The sequence below is a fragment of the Rhinatrema bivittatum genome, chromosome 16 (genome assembly GCF_901001135.1).
Source record: "Rhinatrema bivittatum chromosome 16, aRhiBiv1.1, whole genome shotgun sequence".
In the NCBI taxonomy this organism is placed as follows: Eukaryota; Metazoa; Chordata; class Amphibia; order Gymnophiona; family Rhinatrematidae; genus Rhinatrema; species Rhinatrema bivittatum.
In genome coordinates this window covers 41574364-41595899 of record NC_042630.1, presented here as the reverse complement: position 1 = coordinate 41595899, position 21536 = coordinate 41574364, and the positions used below count along the sequence as shown (strand labels likewise).

General features: G+C 43.9%; 1 protein-coding gene across 1 annotated transcript in view; it reads right to left on the bottom strand.

The window, feature by feature from the left end:
- Positions 1 to 21536, bottom strand: part of LOC115077506 (vomeronasal type-2 receptor 116-like) — a 52780-nt gene that overhangs the window by 17571 nt on the left and 13673 nt on the right. Inside the window, exon 3 of the mRNA XM_029579797.1 lies at positions 6250 to 6543. Coding sequence (XP_029435657.1) covers positions 6250 to 6543 — 294 coding nt within the window. The remainder of the gene's footprint in view (positions 1 to 6249; positions 6544 to 21536) is intronic.

The following is a 21536-nucleotide window of genomic DNA, read 5'->3' as shown; positions in this document are numbered from 1 at the left end:
TGTATGTGTAAGTTTGTGTGAAAGAGTATGTGTGTATGATTGAGATCCTTTGTGTGTGAGAGAAATCATGTGTATGTATGATTAAGAGCCTGTGTGTATAAGTAAGAGAGAGATCATGTGTGTCTGTGTCTGATTGACAGCTGGTTTAGGTGATGGAGCATGTGAGTATGTGATTGAGAGCCTGTGTTTAAATGAGAGAGAGAGATCATGTGTGTCTGTGTGTGATTGAGAGCTGATTTAGGTGACGGAGCATGTGAGTATGTGATTGAGAGCCTGTGTGTAAATGAGAGAAAGAGAGGACATGTTTGTAAGCATGTGAATGAGAGTCTGTGTGTGAGAGAAAAAGACAGCATGTATTTATGTGATTGAAAGCCTGTGTGTGTGTGTAAGAGAGAGATCATGTGTGTCTGTGTGTGATTGAGAGCTGATTTAGGTGAGGGAGCATGTGAGTATGTGATTGAAAGCCTGTGTGTAAATGAGAGAAAGAGAGGACATGTTTGTAAGCATGTGAATGAGAGTCTGTGTGTGAGAGAAAAAGACAGCATGTATTTATGTGATTGAAAGCCTGTGTGTGTGTGTAAGCGTGAAAAGATAGACAGCATGTGTGTAAATGTGTAATTAAGAGCCTATATGAGAGAGAAAAAACATGTGTTTATGTGAGTACTGAGAGCATGTGTGTATAGGTGTGTCATTGAGAGCCAGTGTGAGAGAGAGCGCTGGTATGTGACTGAGAGAGGAGAAAGTTCCAAGCAAACCACCCCACCTCCTGCTAATTCAGAACAATCTCAGGACACCTGGATATCAAATGTTCCCAGGTATGTAGAGCAAAAAAATTTTTGTATCCTTATTATTTTTCATTACTGGGTCTTTGTGTCTGCTATTTTTAAATATTTTGTTGGTATCTGGAAATGTTTTATATGAGTTTTTAATTATTGGATATTCCACTCATCAGCTGTTTCGAAATATGTTCTTTTTGTTAGTACAGTTTTACTGCTGATGATTTTATATTTCTTGATTTGTTTTATAAGGATGGGTGATGTTTCTTTTTTCCTTTGTTACACTGCATACAGAGACTCTGGCTTGTTGCAGTTTCCAATTCAGTTTTTTCTGCATGCTTCTTGTTATGCGTTTTGGTCTCTTTATTCTATGTTAGGTGAGGGACAGCACGTGATTCAGGTGAGGTTTTCTGTTGGCGTGTTGTTTCTGTGTAGGACTCTATAGCAGCCTGACTTGGTCTGTTTTCCTAATAGGAGATGTATTGGTGTCTTAAGGCCTGGTGTAATATTTTCAGAGACTTATTGTACTTTAAAAGTGTGATCTTACATAAAATGCACACATTTACTTGTATTTAGTTTTAAACATATTGTATGGCTCTCATGGAATTACATTTTAAAATATGTGGCGTTTATGGCTCTCTCAGCCAAAAAGGTTCCTGACCCCTGGTATAGAGCTTAGCCACTACTGCTGATTCTGGTGTGTAATACAGCCTGCATGGAAGAAGAGTAAGAGAGCTGCTGGAGGGGGTAAGTAAAGATGGCTTTTTAAGTTCATTTTTCTTGATTGACTGCCATTTTAATTATTTAATATTATGTGATGTGTCTGCTTTTTTTGTTTGAGCAACAAGTATAGCTTTGGTTTATGTTTATTTTATATATTTTTATTTATTTATTTATAAAAGAGTTTCTATACCGTCGATAAGACAAATCATCTCAATGGTTTACATGGCATAAAAATGTCAAATAAGTGTTCTGTTATAAATACAGACCGTTATTTTCATTAATGCACAATGTAAGTTAATTGTGTGTGGAGGCGGGGGGGGGGGGGGGGGGGCGGCATAGCTGACGTTTCGCCTAGGGCGCCTAATACCCTTGCACCGGCCCTGCTTACTGGCCCATAACAAATAGGGTGTGTGATGAAATATGCTGAAGGAGATGGAGCCACAGGGACTCTGGAATACAAATGATACAACTGGGAAGAAAAAAATGTTGAACTGGGAGATCTGCTTTGAGACCAATATTGCAACCAATATTCTCAAACATTGATTACTGTAACTCCCTATTACTAGGCATATTTTCAAGACTATTAAAACCAGTATAGTTACTTCAAAATGTTTCATCAAGACTTTTATTAGGGACAAGGAAATTTGACCATATCACCTTCTCACAGCATTCTGTGTCCAACTTTGACCAATCAAGGTCACAAATGGCTGGAAGATCCCATAAGGTAGATCTGATTCCTGTTACTCACTATCAGGAATATAACTAGCTTTCTTTAGTCTATTTGGCTAATACTGTGTCATGAAGTTTTATCCAGAAATATTTCCAAACCTCCTTTAAATCCAGCTATACTAGTCACCTTCATCACATCTTCTGGCAATAGATTTCAGAAGATTGTTAGTGTTCTGAGTAAAAAATAAAGTATTTTCTATGATTTGTTTTGAATCTGTTTGGCTTAGTATTATGGAGTAAACAGCCTTCCTTTATTTACCCGTTCCATCCCAGTCATGATTTTAGAAACTTCTAGCATGTCCCTTCTCAGCTGTCTCTTTTCCAAGCTGAAGAACCCTAGGCTTTATAGCCTTTTATCGAAGAAGAGGTGTTCTATCAGTTTTATAATTTTGTTATTCTCCTTTACCTTTTCTAATTCATTAATGTGTTTCTTGAGATGGGGTGACCTGAACTGCACACAGTACTCAAGGTATGGTTGCAGCATTCATCAATACAGAGGCAATATAATATTTTCTGTTTTATTGTACATTCTCCTCTGGATCATTCCTAACTTTCAACATATTGTCCAAGGTCATTTTCCTGGGAAGTATCTCGCAATATAGAACCCAGCTCTGTGTGTCTGTAGTTGAAATTATTTTCCCCTACGTGCATCAATTTGCATTTTTTCCACATTTAATTTTATCTGCCATGTAGTTGCCCAGTATTCTAGTTTCACAAGGTCCTTAAGCAGTTTCTTACAATTTTCATCAGTTTTAACAAATTTGAATAAAGTTGTTTCATTTACAAATTTGATTTCCTCACTCTTTGGTCCTGTAGGAAATATCTCAATTCTTGCTAACAAGGGAAAGCAGCTAAGATGGGCCTTCTGTTGTCAGGAAAAAAGGATATTGGCCTATTTTGCCAATGCAAATGCAGAGAAAAAAAGATTTTGTCGTTTGGCTACATACAGCCAAATGCAGACATGAGAAAGCCTTCTCATTGTTGTATACATGACAGCCCGAAGAAATTATTAGCCTTGCTAGCCAAACTGGCACCAAAATGGGGCCAAAAGAAACACTGGAACAGATGCTGCTGTGTGGATATAGGTGCTGCAATTATATTATGGCCTCTATTTATGATGCTATCTGGGATCAGAGTTTATCAGAGCTCTTTCAAATGTGAATAACTATCATTCATCAGAACTGACCACTTGATGAAACTGGAGATGAGACAAAGGACTTGAAAAAGCACAGGGACATCTGCTAATTAAAAACCTTAATTATAAATTCACCTGTATGCATGAGCTACTGAATTATGCATAGGTGAGCCCTTGAAAAAGGCCAGCTAACAGTAATCTTGGCTGTTCATTGTCATCAGGTCGTTACCCATGAAAGAAAAGGAGGTGGTCCATCTGAGTGCTGTTAGCTCCACTCTGGCCAAGCTCTCTGGCTACCACTGCAGAAATAGAATATGTATCTTCCTTCAAGGTGTCCCTGAGCAGAAGAGCTGAGCACACCTTGCTGCTGGAAAGGTGAAGCCCTTCTCAGCTTGGGATACATGATTTAGGAAATAGACCCTGCCACCTGAGTTCCTGGGTCCTTATTGCAGAAAGACCTGCCTGCTGAAGATCTGGAGAGAGGTTTCAGCTTCTGGTCCTAAGATAAGGACTCTAACTTATTCCCTAGTCTGTGGTCAGGAAGTCAGAGCTCATTAGCATTCTCTACTTGCAAGTCAATGCTAGAAATATGTGGGGCTAATATTAATTGATTAATTTTAATTGGATAGTCACTGGATGTCAGATATGCTTTTATAACTATTGTATTTCTTATTGTCTGTTTCCCCAATTGCTTTTGTGGTTTCTGATGCAAAGTTTTAAGCTTAGCCCTGTGTAACATTGAAATAAAGTAAATTTGTTTTTGTTCATACAGGGCCTCATGTTGTTACCCAGGTAGAGAGTCCATCAAGCTAGGTGGAGAGAACATTGCACAAATCTCATCTTGGAGTGAGTTTCCTCACTCCGTAGGTCAGCAAATCTTCACAAGAGACCACTCTTCTGTTCGTACATCTCACGTTGAATGTGAAAGTGGCCCCTAACCCCCAACACTAATACTTAACCCTCACCTCGAGTTACTAGGGGCGCCTCCCATAGGGATACAAATACCTGTCTAGGGAGGAGGCACCATAGCAAGGTGCTCTCTCTCTCTCTCTCTCTCTCTCTCTCTCTCTCTCTCTCTCTCTCTCTCTCTCTCTCTCTCTCTCAGGCTTCAGCATACTGAAACAGGCCTGTCCGGAAACATCGTGAACCGCGATTAACCTTTACCGGCCTCTAGCGCACAACATAACGCAAATGAAAGAGGAGTAGTTATTGGCCGCGCTAACAGTGCGGCTGTTTCGCGGCACACGATAAATCCTCCCTACTTTACATTTGCTCCGCCCCCTGAATACAAAATTAAAAATGTGCATTCACAAATCGCGTTAACGGCTGTTAGCGTGATTTGCAGAATTATCACCCATGGTAACTCCTTGGAAAATGACCCCCACAGTTGTGTAATTTTCTAACAATTAATAGGAAGGTCACTCGTAAATAGTAGGTACATACGTAAAGGGAGGTTGGGTTAGAAATCGGAACTCTTCTCCTATAGTGACTTTTCTAGATCATATATGAATATGTAAAACAGCATAGGACCCATTATCAGTCCCTTAATAATTCCACTAAAGACTTTTCTCCATTTAGAAAACTAGCCATGTAATCCTCCTTTCTATTTCCTGCCTTCTAATCATTCTGCAACATATCACTGCCTCTTACCCATGACTTTGCAACTTCCCAAGAAGCTTCTCATAGGGGACTTTGTCAAATCTCTTCTAAATATCTAAATACACTATATCAACCAGCTCACCTTTACCTACAGGTTTATTTACACCTTGAAAAAATTCTAAAAAATTGGTAAGAAAGGATTTACCCTTGCTAAAATCATGCTGACTTTTCCATATTAAGTCATGTCTGTCTGGTGAGTGATTTTGTTTTGAAGAATGACTTCTACCATGTTGCCAGGCACTGATGTTAGGTTCATTGGTCTATAGTTTCCCTGATCATCCCTTGAGACCTTTTTAAAAAAAATTCTGCATCACATTGGCAGCATTCAACCATCAAGAATCATAGCTGTTTTCAATGAAAAGTTACAGATTATAAGTAGCAGGTTAGAAATGTTTTTTCTTTCTTTTAGAACTCTCTGCTTCTACCACAATTCATTGCTTCTCCTGGATTAGGCCAGGGCTTGTATCTTCCATAGTTTCTCCTATAAATTCTTGTCATGGTGATAGAAAATTCTGGGGAATTGAATCTTTCATTCTAGATCAGAGATCTTTCAATTTAATAATTCAAACCAGCTCCCTACCAATATGTTCAATAGCTGACATATCGAAACCATATAGAAATGTTAATATGTCAGAAAAAAAAACCCAACAACTTTAATAGCAAAATAAAATTGTACATATTAACCAAACAATATTTTCTTACCTGTCTTGAGAGAGAATTTTGTATTAGACTTGATTTATTAACAAATCCATCCTGCTGGATTTCGGCTGAATATACGTTATGCAAAGCATAAGCAACTGCATATACAGCAATGTAAATACTGTATGAAAATCTAAGGTTATTCAGGTCGAAGGTTGAAGCATCAAGGAATCTCAGTTCATCTCTCGCCATACACTTCCTTGTTTTAATAGGCCACTCATCATAAGGAAGGTTTTCAGGTGTGCATTGGAAAGTTGCAAACCAAAACATTGTAAGCAAATTCATATGCAACATATTTGAGTGAGTGATGCCATAAATGAAATCTCTTAAGCCAGGAATCTCCCCTTTGTGGACAGAAAGCATCAAAGAACCATTGAATTGATATAAGTCCTTTTCAAACCAATTTTCAGTGGTAATTATTAATGGAGCTGAAGAAATCCAAACTTTCCTGGGCAGTTGGTCCTCTTGTATTTTTTTCATAAATTCTACAAAATAAAGAAATCCACTATATACAATGATGACATTTACTGTTGTATTTGTCAGTACTTTGGTAGCAGGGTTAAAGCCTTTCAGGTCTGACATGGTGATAACCACTAAAAAGGCAACACAAGCTCCACTCCTGATAATCTCATTCCTCAGCTCCTCACTGGCTCTCACATTACTGTCATCCTCCGATGCCACGATCCCAACCCAGGTCCAACCAAAGTGCTTCAGTAATTGAATTATGGCTTCATACTGAGATCTGTCATCAGGGACGGTCCGATATAAGGAAGGGAACTGAACCCGGTCATTGAAGATGGGATCCAGGGCTCCATAACTGATCTGCAGAGAACAGAAAAGTAAATAATTTACAGACATTAAAAACATATATTAATTGATTTTTGTTACCATGAATCAAATGTTTCCTAAATAATATGTCATTCAGGGTCTGATTTGATTCATTATCATGTCCTGTATTTGCAAATGGACATTTGAACAAATACATTTAAAACAGATAATCAATTTATAAAAGGATTACAGTAGAAATATAGTTTAACAAGCATATTCAAATAACATCACAGTATGCATATAATAAAACACTATGTCACAACCCTCTCAGGTGCAACCGCCTCATCTCACCTGATTCACATCTCTAATATACAGTAATAATTGAATGGGAATATGGCAGTCCTGAATCACCCCAACTGCCGGGATCCACTAAGCTCATTTCAATATCATAGATGAATAGCACTAAATTGCCTAGTGTTTGATCAAGAGAGATTGCCATAAGAAATGTAAACTAACCTAAACAAAGTGGTTAAGAATGCATGGAATGCCCACACTGGTATGAACATACCAGCTCAACTGGGGGGTCTGCAGACCTTGTAGTAAGGAAATAATAACTATCCTACAAGGGAGATTGGAAATGACATTAGGATTTGCAGTCATATTGGAAAGCTCAGTGAAATTATGTGCTCATCATACTACATGATAGATTTTTTTCTGGTGACCTCTAATGCATATCTGTTAGGGATGTGCATTAATTTTCAACAAATGTACAATCCACAATGCATAAGTCCCTGTTCGTTTTATTCGTGGGTTCACGAAATGCATGGCCATCACCCACAAATGAAACATATCATATTAGCTTCATTCTTTTGGTTCGCAGTGATTTCTTAGTGGCTGTTTGAAATGGGAGAAGGCCATATGGGAGTATCCATTGCAACAAACAGCCCTTTCCTGTGAGTCATAAGTGACCTCACAGTCCTGTCATAGAGTGGGTCAGACAGGTTGACAAGGACACCAGAATGGCAATGTATCAGAGCTAGGCATTTTTCTAATGCAGCCAATCGCTGCTCCCAGTGCTCTGTGATGCTGTTCCTGCTGACGCTGTACTATTTACACCTTCAGCATGCGGCGTGCCACACACTTTTTTCTCGGGTGTTGTCTAGGGAGGTGACTTTACTCAGAGCTAGTCTGAGTGTCTCAAATTTGTATTCAATTGCTACTGCTGCTTGTCCTTGCTACTTTGATAGAATTTTCCATTGAAAAAGACATTTGTTTCTTTTTGCTGCTGTGCCAGCCAAGGTTCTTTTACTCCACTTTTTTTTTAATTGAACTCAGACTGTCTCTCTCTCTCTCTCTCTCTCACTGAGACAAGCTGCCAGCAGTGGAATTTTGCTGCTGAACTTACCCCCCTGGGATAGGTTGCAGGCAGGGTTTGGGTGGTGTGGGTGGGAGATAGTATGAGAGTTCCAGTGGCTGTCTGGGAGTTGGTATTTTCAAAGAACAAGCAGCATCACTGTAGGAATTGGGCTTGCTCAGGCCTCCAGTCTTTTCTCTATGTGTGTGTGTGTAGTTTTATGCACTCACATATATTGGTACAGAGGTGCTCAGTCACCAATAAAGAATAATTATTTTAATTGAAATCCCTAGTAGGCAGAGACATTAAATCCTTGATGTCAGTGAAAGAAAGATGTGGTCGAGTGATTGGGACTGGCAGAGGAGGCACTTCAAAAGGCAGTGCCATTCCACCATTAAAGTTAAAAAGGGAGCTGTTCCAATCTAAAATCTCTGGAGGGGCAGGCAGTTCCATCCAGAAAAAAATGAAATTTAAAGATGATGCACTGCCACAACCTTTTCTGACCCTGTAGTTTTGGAGGTGAGGGAAAGGGAGGCTGAGTCATGCAAGATAAAAGGGTGAGACCCAAAAGAAGCAGTGTGACAGCAGACTCTAGTTAGTGCTGAAAATGCAGCGCAGACACTGTTTGCTTCTGTTTCCAATGAAGAATCATCTTGTGTGGGATTCTCATCATCAGAAATGGAAGAAGTAATAGGTGAAGAAGGTTTATGAGGTTTAGTTAGTTCTGTCTTAGCCTCCACTTCAGTGCTGCAGGGGAGAGATGAAACTGATGATGAGGAAGAGGAAGCACAGTCAGCGCAGGCACAGAGTATGACTGATGCCCCTGGCATTGCTTTTGAGGGTGCACCCACTACTTCAACTCCAGTGTCAGCATCCACCCCGAAGGCTATAGAGAAGGGATCATGAAAGAAATCTGTGATATGGAGCCACTATAAAGTGACAAAGGACTTGTGTTTTGCTCAGTGTAATTACTGGGACAGGGCTATTAGCAGAGGCAAGCAAATGGGACATCTAACTAATTTTGGCATGATGGATCATACGCAGAAGCAACACCCAACAGTACTGCTATCTGGGAATAGTGGCAGTACCAGTCTGGGGACCTCTTTTTCCAGGCAGCGTAAAGTGGTTGAAAAGGAGCAGAGTCATCCTACACACTCAGCCATTCTAGCAGTCAGGTGGCAGGCCAGCAGCCCCCTGCCATGTGTCAGAAGCGACAACCCACCATGGAGGAAATGGGGTGGTGTTTGGTAATGCTATCCCGGGGAAGGAGGCAGGCAGCCTCAAACGTTTTAACCAGGAGTACTGGAGAAATGATTGCCCTTGATGACCAGCCCTTGCAAGTAGTGGAGAATGTGGGTTTCAAGCATTTGCTGAAGGTCATAGATCCAAATTACAAAGTCCCCTCCACAACCACATTTAGTAGAAAGGTCATCCCCAGCCTGTACAACCAGTGTTGCAATTGCATCCAAGCGCTGCTGGTTAAGGCAGAGGGGAGTGTGCATTTCACCTGCGATATCTAGAATGCCAAGAATGCAACACACTCTTACCTCTCCCTGACAACACACTGGTGGGACCTGGCTGAGGCAGGGGAAGGCAGCAGCTCTGTTAGTGAACAAGTATCAGGGTGGAGGTGGGCTTTACTGCACACCCACCTCATGGACGAGGCCCATATCTCAGCCAATATTCTAGCATGCAGTAGACAGATGCTGGCACACTGGCAGCTACACCAGCAAGACAGGAATATTCAGGAAGGTTTCTTTGTCACAGACAATGGTGCAAACATGGTAAAAACAATATGCGACGGGTGCTTTCAGAACATCCAATGTTTTGCACACACTCTGCACCTGGTAGTGAAGACCGCTCAGGGGTTGGATACCAATCACCAAGAGAATGAATACCTGCATACGTTAATATACAAGTGCAGGAACATAGCAGTGCACTTCCACAGAAGTGTGAAGGCGGGGCAGGTTCTCTGACAAAAGCAGACTGATTTGGAGATGCCTCAAAAGTGTCTCATTCAAGACATTGACACATGGTGGAATTCCACCTATATGATGCTGCAGAGGTTAGTGGAGCAGCAGACACCCCTTCATGAACTTTCTGTGGCAATGGATATAGGTGTGCAGAGTCCCCTACGGCATCATGTTTGGTTAATCATGAGGCAACTGGAAATAATCCTGCAGCCCTTCAAGGATGCCACGGAGGAGCTGAGATCCAGAAGTGGAACTTTGGCTGACATCATCCCTATAGTTAATTTTCTGGAGAAAAATATGGAGGGCTTTAAACAGGAAGAGGGAATGACAGCAGAGGTGCTGCATTGTCTTGACTTTTTTGTAGAAGCAGGTGCAAGAGAGATTAAGACCTTTAACAAAAGACCACACATACATGCTCAACACAGTGCAAATCCTATTGTCTCACATTTGTGAAGGACCTGCTGTTAGTAAAAGTTTGTGAACTGGAGCGCCATAGGCAGAGACAGATTAGGCATGAAGCAGAGGAGGAAAGTAGCGGGCACTTCAGAGAGTAGTGCAAGCCCAAGCAGGAGCAGCTCTCTGTCAGCAACAGCTAGTACGTTCTCCTCCACTTCAGTACGACAAAACCATGTTGCTCCTATAAAAGCATCTGTTCTGGAACGGGCTAGAGTGAAAGCAGCTGGCAAGAAGGACTCTCAGCCCACCCAAGCAAAGGAGACACCAGCACAACTGTCAGTGACACGGTATCTCACAGATTCCATAGAGGACATGCAGACAGATCCGCTGGCATATTGGGCACACAAGTCCACTGTCTGGCCCCACCTAGCCAAAGTGGCTCAGCGATATCTGTCATTTCCACCAACCAGTGTGCCCAGTGAACGTGTATTTTCAATGACAGGGGATATCATGAGCCCTCACCACTCAAGGATGGCACCAGAGTTGATGGAAATGCTAGTCTTTTTGAAAATAAACATGCCTTTGCTTGGGTTTCCAAATTTTCCCTCTGAATGGCAAGATGAATAAAAGCAATTTAAAGCCTTTCAGCAGCTCCAACTGCCTCATATGTGCCAGATAATATCAGCACATGTACCTGACCTCAACCGCTCTGCCTGTCTGTCTACTGTCCAGCCCTTACAACACTATAAGGGCCTAACCTCACGCTGTGCCTGCCCATCCAGCCCTTACGTCACTATAAGGCCTGACCTCAATCGCTGTGCCTTTCTGTCCACTGTACAGCCCTTACATCACTACAAGGGCCTGACCTCAAACGCTGTGCAAGGCCATCTAGCCCTTACATCAATACAAGGGCTTGACCTCAAATGCTGTGCTTGTCTGTCCAGCCCTTACATCACTACAAGGGCCTGACCTCAAACGCTGTGCCTGTCTGTCCACTGTCCAGCCCTTATGTCACTACAAGAGCCTGACCTCAAATGCTGTGCCTGCCCGTCCAGCCCTTATGTCACTACAAGGGCGTGAACCCAAATTCTGTGCCAATCTGTCCAGCCCTTACGTCACTAAAAGGGCCTGACCTCAAATCCTGTGCCTGTCTGAGTTTAGTTCTAGTATTTCTAATTTCATGGTCATGTATTTGTGCGTCACTTCTTTACAGAATATTATTTTTCCTGTTTTGCAACATTTGAATGTAAGAACATAAAAAGCTGACTTAAGATTTATGTTTGGAGCTTGCATAGTTTTCATGACCTTCATAATATGGGCCATTTTCCATAAATCTTACTTAGGTGCCAACATTAATGATTCTAATACTATAGATAACTGGTGGTAGTTGCACTCTAGTTGATCCTCTGTTTTCCCATAGTTTACAGAGGCACTGTGTAGGGTACAAAGTCAACATAGGTTGAAATTGTAGCTTTTGACTTGAGTAGCAGTTTTCTTATTTCTGAGAGCTCTTCAAGTTCCTTCGTCATCAGCTGAAGTGCATAAGTAGTTAAGAGCTTCTGGTTATTGAATAGACACAAACAGAACCACCACACTTTCGGGGCAAACCCATTCTAGGGAGCCCTTTCCTGTGCAAAGGAAAGGGTACTCTCCCCGCGTGTAGCCAGCCTTTCTCTTAGAACCACCGACCCATGTTGAACCAGAACCGCTGTTCACATGGAAACCTACACCACGTCAACTTGCCACACTTTGAAGGCTCATACTCTACTCTAGGTGCCAACCCATTCTAGGGAGCCCTTTCCTGAGCAAAGGAAAGGGTACTCTCCCCGCGTGTAGCCAGCCTATCTCTTAGTATCCGCTGACCCATGTTGAACCAGAAACGCTGTTGACATGGAAACCTCCTCCACATCGACTCGCCATACCTTGAAGGCTCGTTCTTCACTCCAGGGGCCAACCCATTCTAGGGAGCCCTTTCCTGCGCAAAGGAAAGAGAACTCTCTCTGGGTGTATGTTCCGACCCATGTTGAACCAGAACTGCTGTTCACATGGAAACCTTCTCCATGTAGACACACCACACTATGAAGGCTCATGCTCCACTCTAGGGGCCAACCCATTCTAGGGAGTACATTCCTTTGCAAAGAAAAGGGAAATCTCCCTGGGATTAGCCAGCCTATCTCTTAGTACCCACCAACCCATGTTGAACCAGAACCGCTGTTGACATGGAAACCTTCCCCACGTCATCTCGCCACACTTTGAAGGCTCGTGCTCCCCCATGTCATCTCACCACACTTTGAAGGCTCGTGCTCCAACCCATTCTAGGGAGACCTATCTTTTACAAAGGAAAGGGAACTCTCCCCGGATGTAGCCAGCCTATCTGTTAGTACCCGCCGACCCATGTTGAATCAGAACCGCTGTATGGAAACCTCCTCCACGTCGACTCACCACACTTTGAAGGCTCATGCTCCACTCTAGGGGCCAACCCATTCTAGGGAGCCCTTTCCTGCAGAAAGGAAAGGGAACTTTCCCCTGGTGTAGCCAGCCTCTCTCTTAGTACCCACCAACCCATGTTGACCCAGAACTGCAGTAGACATGGAAACCTCCTCCATGTCGTCTCTCCACACTTTGAAGGCCTGTGCTACACTCTAGGGGCAAACCCATTCCAGGGAGCCATTTCAGGTGCAAAGGAAAGGGAATTTTCCCTGGATGTAGACAGCCTATATCTTAGTACCCGCCGACCCATGTTGAACCATAACTGCTGTTCACATGGAAACCTCCTCCATGTTGACTCACCATATTTTGAAGGCTCATTCTCCACTCTAGGGGCAATCCATTCTAGGGAGCCATTTCCTGTGCAAAGGAAAGGGAACTCTCCCTGGATGTAGCCAGCCTATCTCTTAGTACCCGCCAACCCATGTTGAATCAGAACTGCTGTATGGAAACCTCCTCCACGTCGACTCACCACACTTTGAAGGCTCATGCTCCACAATGGGGCCAACCCATTCTAGGGAGCTCTTTCCTTTGCAAAGGAAAGGGAACTCTCCACGGGTGTATCCATCCTATCTCTTAGTACCTGCAGACCCATATTGAACCGGAGCTGCTTTTCACATGGAAACCTCCTCCACGTCGACTCGCCATACTTTGAAGGGTCATGCTCCACTCTAGGGGCCAACCCATTTTAGGGAGCCCTTTCCTGCACAAAGGAAAGGGAATTCTCCCCAGGTGTAGCCAGCCTATCTCTTAGTACCCGTAGACCCATGTTGAACCAGAACTGCTCTTGACATGGAAACTTCCTCCACATCTTTTAGCCACACTTTGAAGGCTCGTGCTCCACTCTAGGGGCCTACCCATTCTAGGGAGCCCTTTCCTTTGCAAAGGAAAGGGAAATCTCCCTTGGTGTAGCCAGCCTATCCCTTACTACTCTGCCGATCAATGTTGAACCAGAACCGCTTTTCACATGGAAATCTCCTCCACATTGACTCGCCATACTTTGAAAGCTCGTTCTCCACTCTAGGGGCAAACCATTTCTAGGGAGCCCTTTCCTGCGCAAAGTAAGGGGAACTCTCCACTGGTGTAGCCATCCTATCTCTTAGTTCCCGCCGACCCATGTCGAACCATGGAAACCTCCTCCATTTCGTCACTTTTTGAAAGCTGACCCATGTTGACCCATGTTGACATGGAAACCTTCTCCACGTTGCCACATTTTGTAGTGCTCCACTCTAGGGGCTAACCCATTTCAGGGAGCCCTTTCCTTTGCAAATGAAAGGGAACTCTCCCTGGGTGTAGCCTATCTCTTAGTACTTGCTGACCCATGTTGAACCTGAACCGCTGTTGACATGGAAACCTCCTCCACATCGAATCACCACACTTTGAAGGCTCATGCTCCACTCTATGTGCCAACCCATTCTAGGGATCCTTTTCCTGCGCAAAGGAAAGTGAACTCTCCTGAGGTGTAGCCAGCCTATCTCTTAGTACCCGCCAACCTATGTTGAACAAGAACTGCTGTAGATATGGAAACATCCTCCACGTCGCCACACTTTGAAGGCTCGGGCCCCACTCTAGGGTCCAATCCATTCTGGGGAGCTGTTTCCTGCACAAAGGAAAGGGAACTCTCCCAGGTGTAGCCAGCCTATCTCTTAGTACCTGCTGACCCATTTTGAAACAGAACTGCTGTTCACATGGAAACCTCCTCCACATTGACTCGCCACACTTTGAACATTTGTGCTCCACTCTAGCAGCCAACCCATTCTAGGGAGCCCTTTCCTGCACAAAGGAAAGGGAACTCTCCCCGGTGTAGCCAGCCTATCTCTTAGTACCCGCTGACCCATTTTGAACCAGAACTGCTGTTCACATGGAAACCTCCTCCACCTCAGCCTTCAAAATTCTCGTTTGTATATCTGCTACATACACCAGATTTTAAAAGACCAGCGAGAGCTCACTAGACACCAATGGAACCACCCCACTCTAGGAGCAAACCCATTTTACTGAACCCTTTCTTGCACATAGGAAAGGGAACTCTCCCTGAGGCTAACCTGTCTTGCCCCTATCAAAATCACAGGGACCTGAATAATTCAGCTCTGCCAGACTGTCTTGCCCCTATCTAAACCACAGGGACAAGACTACCTCCGCTCTCCCAGCCTGTCTTGTCTCTATCAACTTTTTGCCACTCTGCCTTGCTGTCATACACCAGATGATTCAGTCTACTTCTTACGGTATTCTAGCCATTATCATGGTTCCTCAGTGTGTTGGTGCTAGTCTTTCTGCTGCTTTGACCCTTTATCAGCACCTTGTGCTTTTTTCTGACACTCTTTCTGCTTGCTATGTTCCCCCTTCATTGTGCTGTAGGATGTTTATGCCACTTGTCTTGCCACTTTGCCTGTTGTGCTGTCTTCGAGGGTTCATGTAACTGTTATCAGTGCTCTCTTTTGAAGCTGTGGTGTGTTTTTGACACTCTCGCTGCTGCTTTGTACCTTTGTTAAAGCACTCTTGCCACTCCTGGTTCCCATTTGCCCCTTTACTGTGCCTTAGGCTATTCTTGCCACTTTGGTGCCACTTTGCCACAGTCTAAGTACCTTAGAGCTCTTTTCTCATTCTGATGATTGCTCCCCAGAAGTATCATCAGAATTGATAAGAAAACCCCAATTCTGCAGCCAAAAATAGGCTGCAAATACTGCCACCTTTGACTTTAATGGAAATGAAAAACAAATGAAACTAATAAAAGAATTGGGTTTTGCCCCTATGAAACTAATGAAACCAATTTGGGTCACGGCGAAACAAAAAAAGAAATGAAACAAAATTTTTCCTTCTGCACATCTCTAATATCTATATGCAGACTAAAACAGGGGTGTGCCAATTTACACTTCTGTTTGCCTGCCAAAAGATGGTAATTGACCACAAGAGAGCAGCAATGCTCTATCATCCCTGATTACTCCTAAATATAAACTAAGAACTGCCATGTCTGGCATATAAAACCATTAGCTGTAGAACACGCTCATGGAAGAGAATAGGAAACAACTGGTGTGAAAAGAGCAATCTGAGAACACCTATAATGGATCTGACTAGTTAGTACTTTGCTGACCTCATATTGCAGAATAGCTACCTAATGCAAGGGGGGGCAAATATATTCAGCAATCTTCCCTGATATAGGATCAATACCATAGTTGGTAACCCAAGAATGACCTGCAGATGCTGACAAGCATGTGTTGGGGATGTAGCCCCTGAACTATTCAGCCAGGAGCTCAATATTGATTGTATATTAACTTTGGAAGGACTAGGGGGCATTCCATGAAGTTAGCAAGTAGCACATTTAAGACTAATTGGAGAAAATTATTTTTCAGTCAATGCACTATAAAGCTCTGGAATTTGTTGCCGGGGGATGTGGTTAGTGCAGTTAGTGTAGCTGGGTTCAAAAAAGGTTTGGATAAGTTCTTGGAGGAGAAGTCCATTAACGGCTATTAATCAATTATACTTAGGGAATAGCCACTGCTATTAATTGCATCAGTAGCATGGGTTCTTCTTAGTGTTTGGATAATTGCCAGGTTCTTGTGGCCTGGTTTGGCCACTGTTGGAAACAGGATGCTGGGCTTGATGGACCCTTGGTCTGACCCAGCATGGCAATTTCTTATGTTCTTATGTTCTTGGAAACTAAGATGATAAGCAATTATTCAAGAAATGCAGATGGTTTGTCCTGGAAATATATTTTCAGTGGAGTGGCATTTTGCAGTTCTGTGGCAATAATTAGGTTCATCACAGGAAAACATGGAGCCACCAACAGAGGCCAGCACCTCAATGGCTGCATGAAATTATTAAAGCTGTATTAGACAACACAGAGGGAAGCTTCACTGTCACTTCCTTCTTTTCTAAAAGTGTAACCTACTGTGCTGCCCGAATAGTGGAAAAGCATAGTCAATCCTGCCTGAAATTGTCAACCCATAAGAATAACATGACAATACAGTTGATACTTGACAACCAGATAGTGCTGCTAACATTAGAGCTACCCGAATTGATGAGTTGAGGCACAAGATATAGCAATGTCAAATGTGACCACTGCTGGTTGTGTCTCTGGCCTGCTCTCTAGAATTGCATTCAGTGACTTGGAGACCACATCTTATCAGGGCTATTGCTGGGGCTCCAGGTGAGCAAGTAACCCCCTGTCTGCGACCCACTGGACGAGACAAAGCTGCAGACCACCTCTGCTACCATAACGGCACAACTCGCGCAGGCAAAGCATGATAAGGCAATGGGTGATTTTATATTTTAAAAGATGAGAGCATAAATACTTGCTTGAATCATTCCCAGTGGCAAATGCAAGTTACGCATGTAAACAAGGATGTGCAGGACAAAACAAAGATGTCATGCAGTGAAATGCAAATGTCTCGGTGCCATTGCATGACCTGATATGGAGAGAGAAAGGATGGCACAGAAATGATATCCACAAGTACTTGCGGTGGGATCCTTGGCAGTATCCGACCCAGATGTCCGATAATTGCTGCCATGTGAAATGATGACAAATTTGCTTTCGCTGTTCTCTGCTGCCAGTTGACGTGCTATTTAAATACTGAGCCAAACTATATATTCACTGAAGAAATTAGCACCATATGTGAAACAAAATTGGCTCAAAACTTTCTATTTTATTCTGAATCCACAACCTGCTTATTATCTGTTAAAATAAGCAGGTTGTGGATTCAGAATAAAATAGGAAGAGAAATGAAATTAAAATGCCTGCCTGACAGTGTTAAATGTTTGAAAATAAAACTGGAAGCCTGAATGTACGGGACTGTGTAGCCACGGATCTTACTAGCTTATGCTGTCACTATGCTACTTCCTTCAATGGAAAGATATGGGAGCAGCCGGTGCCATCCATCACAGCATGGGGTAACTAGAACAGAGTAGCAGCCCTTCCCCCTGAGAAAAAGCTTGGTGATAATCTGCAGAGAGTGGCGGCCAACCCCCCATGGAAGATCTGCGGCTGCGGTTAACCTGTATGAGAAGCAGCTTCTACCCTAATCAGGAGGCATGGGATAACCCACACAGAGCAGCAGGTACTCCTTTGAAAAGAAAGAATTGCGGGGAGTTGCACCGCGTGGCAGTTACTACTCTGGCTGGAAACGGAGCTGAGAAGGGCAGCGTATCAAATTTTCATGTCACTGTGCATAAAGGGTAAACTCCTATAGTGGACTGAAAAATTGTTTAATATAATGCAGTATCAAAGCATGTGAGTCCCTTCTTCCCACAGGGCCTGCTGACACACCAGGCACTCAGTTTCCTTGCCAGATAATGCCAATGCAGCCAGGTGAACCTAAGGCATGGAGGAGAGCGGAGAAAATTATGCACAAGTCCCCATTTGGCTCTCACTCCTGATTGGAACCAGCCCACATAAATCCACAGGCGAAGGCTGCACTGCATCCAAGGTTCTGCAATGACCATGCCAATCCCCATGCCAAGTAACTGGCCAACGTAAGCTGTCGCTTGAAGTAGCTGATAGGCGGATCTTCATTTAGTGAAAGAACATGAGAAGTTGTCAAACTGGGTCCATCAGACCCAGCATCCCATCAGAGGCCAATCCCACCACAAGGACCCAAACATTAACTGGGTCCCATGCTGCTGCTGCCGGTAATAGCAGACATCTTTTTTTTTTTTTTCTATAAACAGACCCAGTTCATAGCCACCTCATAGCCACACCTCAGAGGGACCAAAAGGACACTTGATCCTCAGCAGACTATAACCCTGATTCCCCCCCAACCACTGCCTAAACTCACCCCCAGCCAGGAAGAGCACGCTGCAGGAATCAACCAGCTGCACCACCAGGAGAAACCTGCATTTGCATCTTGCCTCTAGCGCTCAACCGCCACCACAACGCCACCAGCAAGGCACACCGCTCCAGAGATGTCAATACAGGCACTCTCTCCACTGTCGCGTGCCAACAAAAGAAACCCTTTTAACACATGAGCGTTTCGGTATCCAGCCTCCACCACCACTGCCAATAAGTGCTGCCTAACGGCACCAAGCTTAATCAATGAAGGGGGGGGGGGGGGGGCGGCAATGACACAAGGACCACACTGCCCAGATCATGGCTCTCCACGCCAGTCCCTCCCGACAAGGCCCACTAGAGGCCCACTCCCACAGGCTGTCAGTCACCACCCCGCACCCAGCATTACCCCGTTCACGCGGCGAGGAGTGCCCTGCAATTGCCCCCCAAAAATGGCGCAGATGAGACGCAGTGCTCGCCCAGTACAAGTAGGCCGCCTCCCCGGGCCTTTATACACCGCAGCCCCCACCCCTGACCTCAATGCGCTTGCCAACCGCAGCCATGAGAGATAGGCCTGGGAAGCTCCAGGAGGAGGTCACAACAGAGCAAAAAGCAAGAGGTAGCCCCCATGCCATCAGCGGTCAACCTCAAGTGAAAACCCAAGTGGTGTGAGCCACTGAAGAGATGCCGACCACTCCAGGAACCCCTCTCTCCCCCAATGCAAGAGGATGGCAGCTTGCGTCAGAAGCAAAAAAAGAAAATTTCACACTTTTTAAAATTATTATTATTATTTTATAAATTCACTGCTGAAGCTGTGCCCTCTGATACAGCCACTGCAAAAAACTGCCCTGTCCCCTGTGGGTGGCTGCATTCTGAGGGGGTGAAGGAGGGTGGCAGCAGACCCACCCCTCCTCCGCAAGGTCAACTCCAGCCCTGCTTTGATGGGGCCATCAGCTGCAGGGTACGCCGGTTCTTGCTGCGTCAATGAATGGGCCAAGCTCATACAGGCCGTGGCACGAGTAGTATGGGCGGTGCAGGAGCAAGCCCCCCCCCCCCCCCCCCTGCAGCTGAGGACAAAGCCAGCAAAGAGCAGGCAAAAGCAGGGATGGCGCATCCCCAACCCAGCGCAGGGAAAGGGAAAGCCGGCAGAGCACCACCAGTACGGGCACGGCTCATGCTCGCTGCCAGCGAGGAAAAGGCTTGGTGCTGAAACCCTCTTGGCTCTTGCTGGTCTACCTCACCCCTCACCCACATGGCTCCTGCATCCATAGTCAGCACCCCAATGCCTCTCCAGGCCTGCAAAGCCATGGCAACAGGGAGGGGGGACGAGGACTGGCATAGGTGAAGCTCCAGCTGGGCCTCTGCCTCATCTGATTCCACCCAGCCGATGGTGGGGATCTGCAGGGCCAGGTTGTGCCAACTCCACCTCAGTCCAAGGGTCCGTGCCTGCAGCACTAAATGCTGAGTTTTCAAAATCACTGGCATTTTTCCAGTTAATTGTTAGATAGATAAGTCATTATCCAGATAAAACCTAACTAAATAAGTAATGGGCATTATAGGGTATTCCAGAAAGGAGACAAGTTAGCCCAGAAACTTATCAGCTGACTCATAGGAGTTTGCCAAAAAAAAAAAAGCTTATTGGCTAACTTTAACTGTGCCCTGGAACAGGTCTGAATTAATCCAGAAACCAAAGAATATAGCTGCTTCAATGTTAATGATCTTTAAAATGTGGCACGTGTGAGCTTGGGGGGTCTGACTCCCAGGTCCCGTCAATGAATAGAAGTGCCCTGGAGGACTGGCCCGCTCTCCCCATTCCTCAAGCACCTCCAAGCATTCACAAAACTGAAAGTATGATGGGCTGGCACCTAACTTCTTCTATCCCCTTCTCAGTAAGGCAGACTCTTTACTCACTGCTCCCTCCCTCCAAAGTCGAAGCTGCCCAACCATTCAGTACTGTAGTGAACCACATTCTACCCTAGGATTACGGGAACAAAGTGATCCTGATTGCTTCCAATGCTGCTCTGACAGCAACGCTGATCTCTTATGTTTCAAAGGGGAATATTTATTAATGGTTTTACCTATCTGGGATGGGGAAGGGGATCCCTGCCCCATCCCAACATACATTTATGTTTTTCAAAATATTTGGAAGGCTTTTGGGAGTAGGATTCAATCTGGCGGGGCACTACTCTACAATGGCTTGAGGCCTGGGAATCTGACCCACAGATCCATGCTTCACATTTTTTTTAATGGTCACTGCCACTTAACTGGGTATATTCACATGAATATAGCCAGATAAGGATAACATTTTCCAGCTACTTTTAGCAAGATAACTTTAAATCTAACTGGCAAAACTCAAAAGATTAAAGTTATCCAGTTAAATTTACCCACAACATTATTCAGGATGTATTTTCTAGGGTTTGTTTGTTTTTTATATATTAGCCTCCACAAGGTCAATATTCAAAAAATGGCAAACATGTTATTCAGAAAATTATGTATTTATGTATTTACAAGTCTCTACTTGAACTGTTCAAAAAAACCAACGGAAAATGGTATCAGATTAATTGGTGCTTCCAGTCTCATGGGCTCTTGCCCTTACAGGGCTACAACCCCTCTCTTGTATGAGCAGTGTCTGATTACGTCACTTACCATTTCCGTATGGTGTTTTGACATTTTTTAATTTTTATTCATGGTTTTAATATTTTAATGTGATAAACCTCCCATCAAACTTCCCATTAAAAATTGTATTATTTTAAAACTTTGAATCACGGTGGATAGAGATTTCCCCATATAACAAAAACATCTTGGTGTGGCGCCGATTCATCGATGACATCTTCATAGTGTGGCGAGGAACTGATGTTCTTTTTAAAGAATTTATACAGTGGTTGAATGCCCGAGAAAAGGCTCTGCAGTTTACATATAGTTTTGATAAATCCTCTTTCTCATTTCTTGACATAAAAATTTCTATAAAGGCGGATAAATTATTTTTTACGATCTTTCAGAAACCAACGGATCGTAATACTATATTAGAATATTCAAGTTGTCATCCGCTAACATTAAAGAACAGTATTCCCTTTGGCCA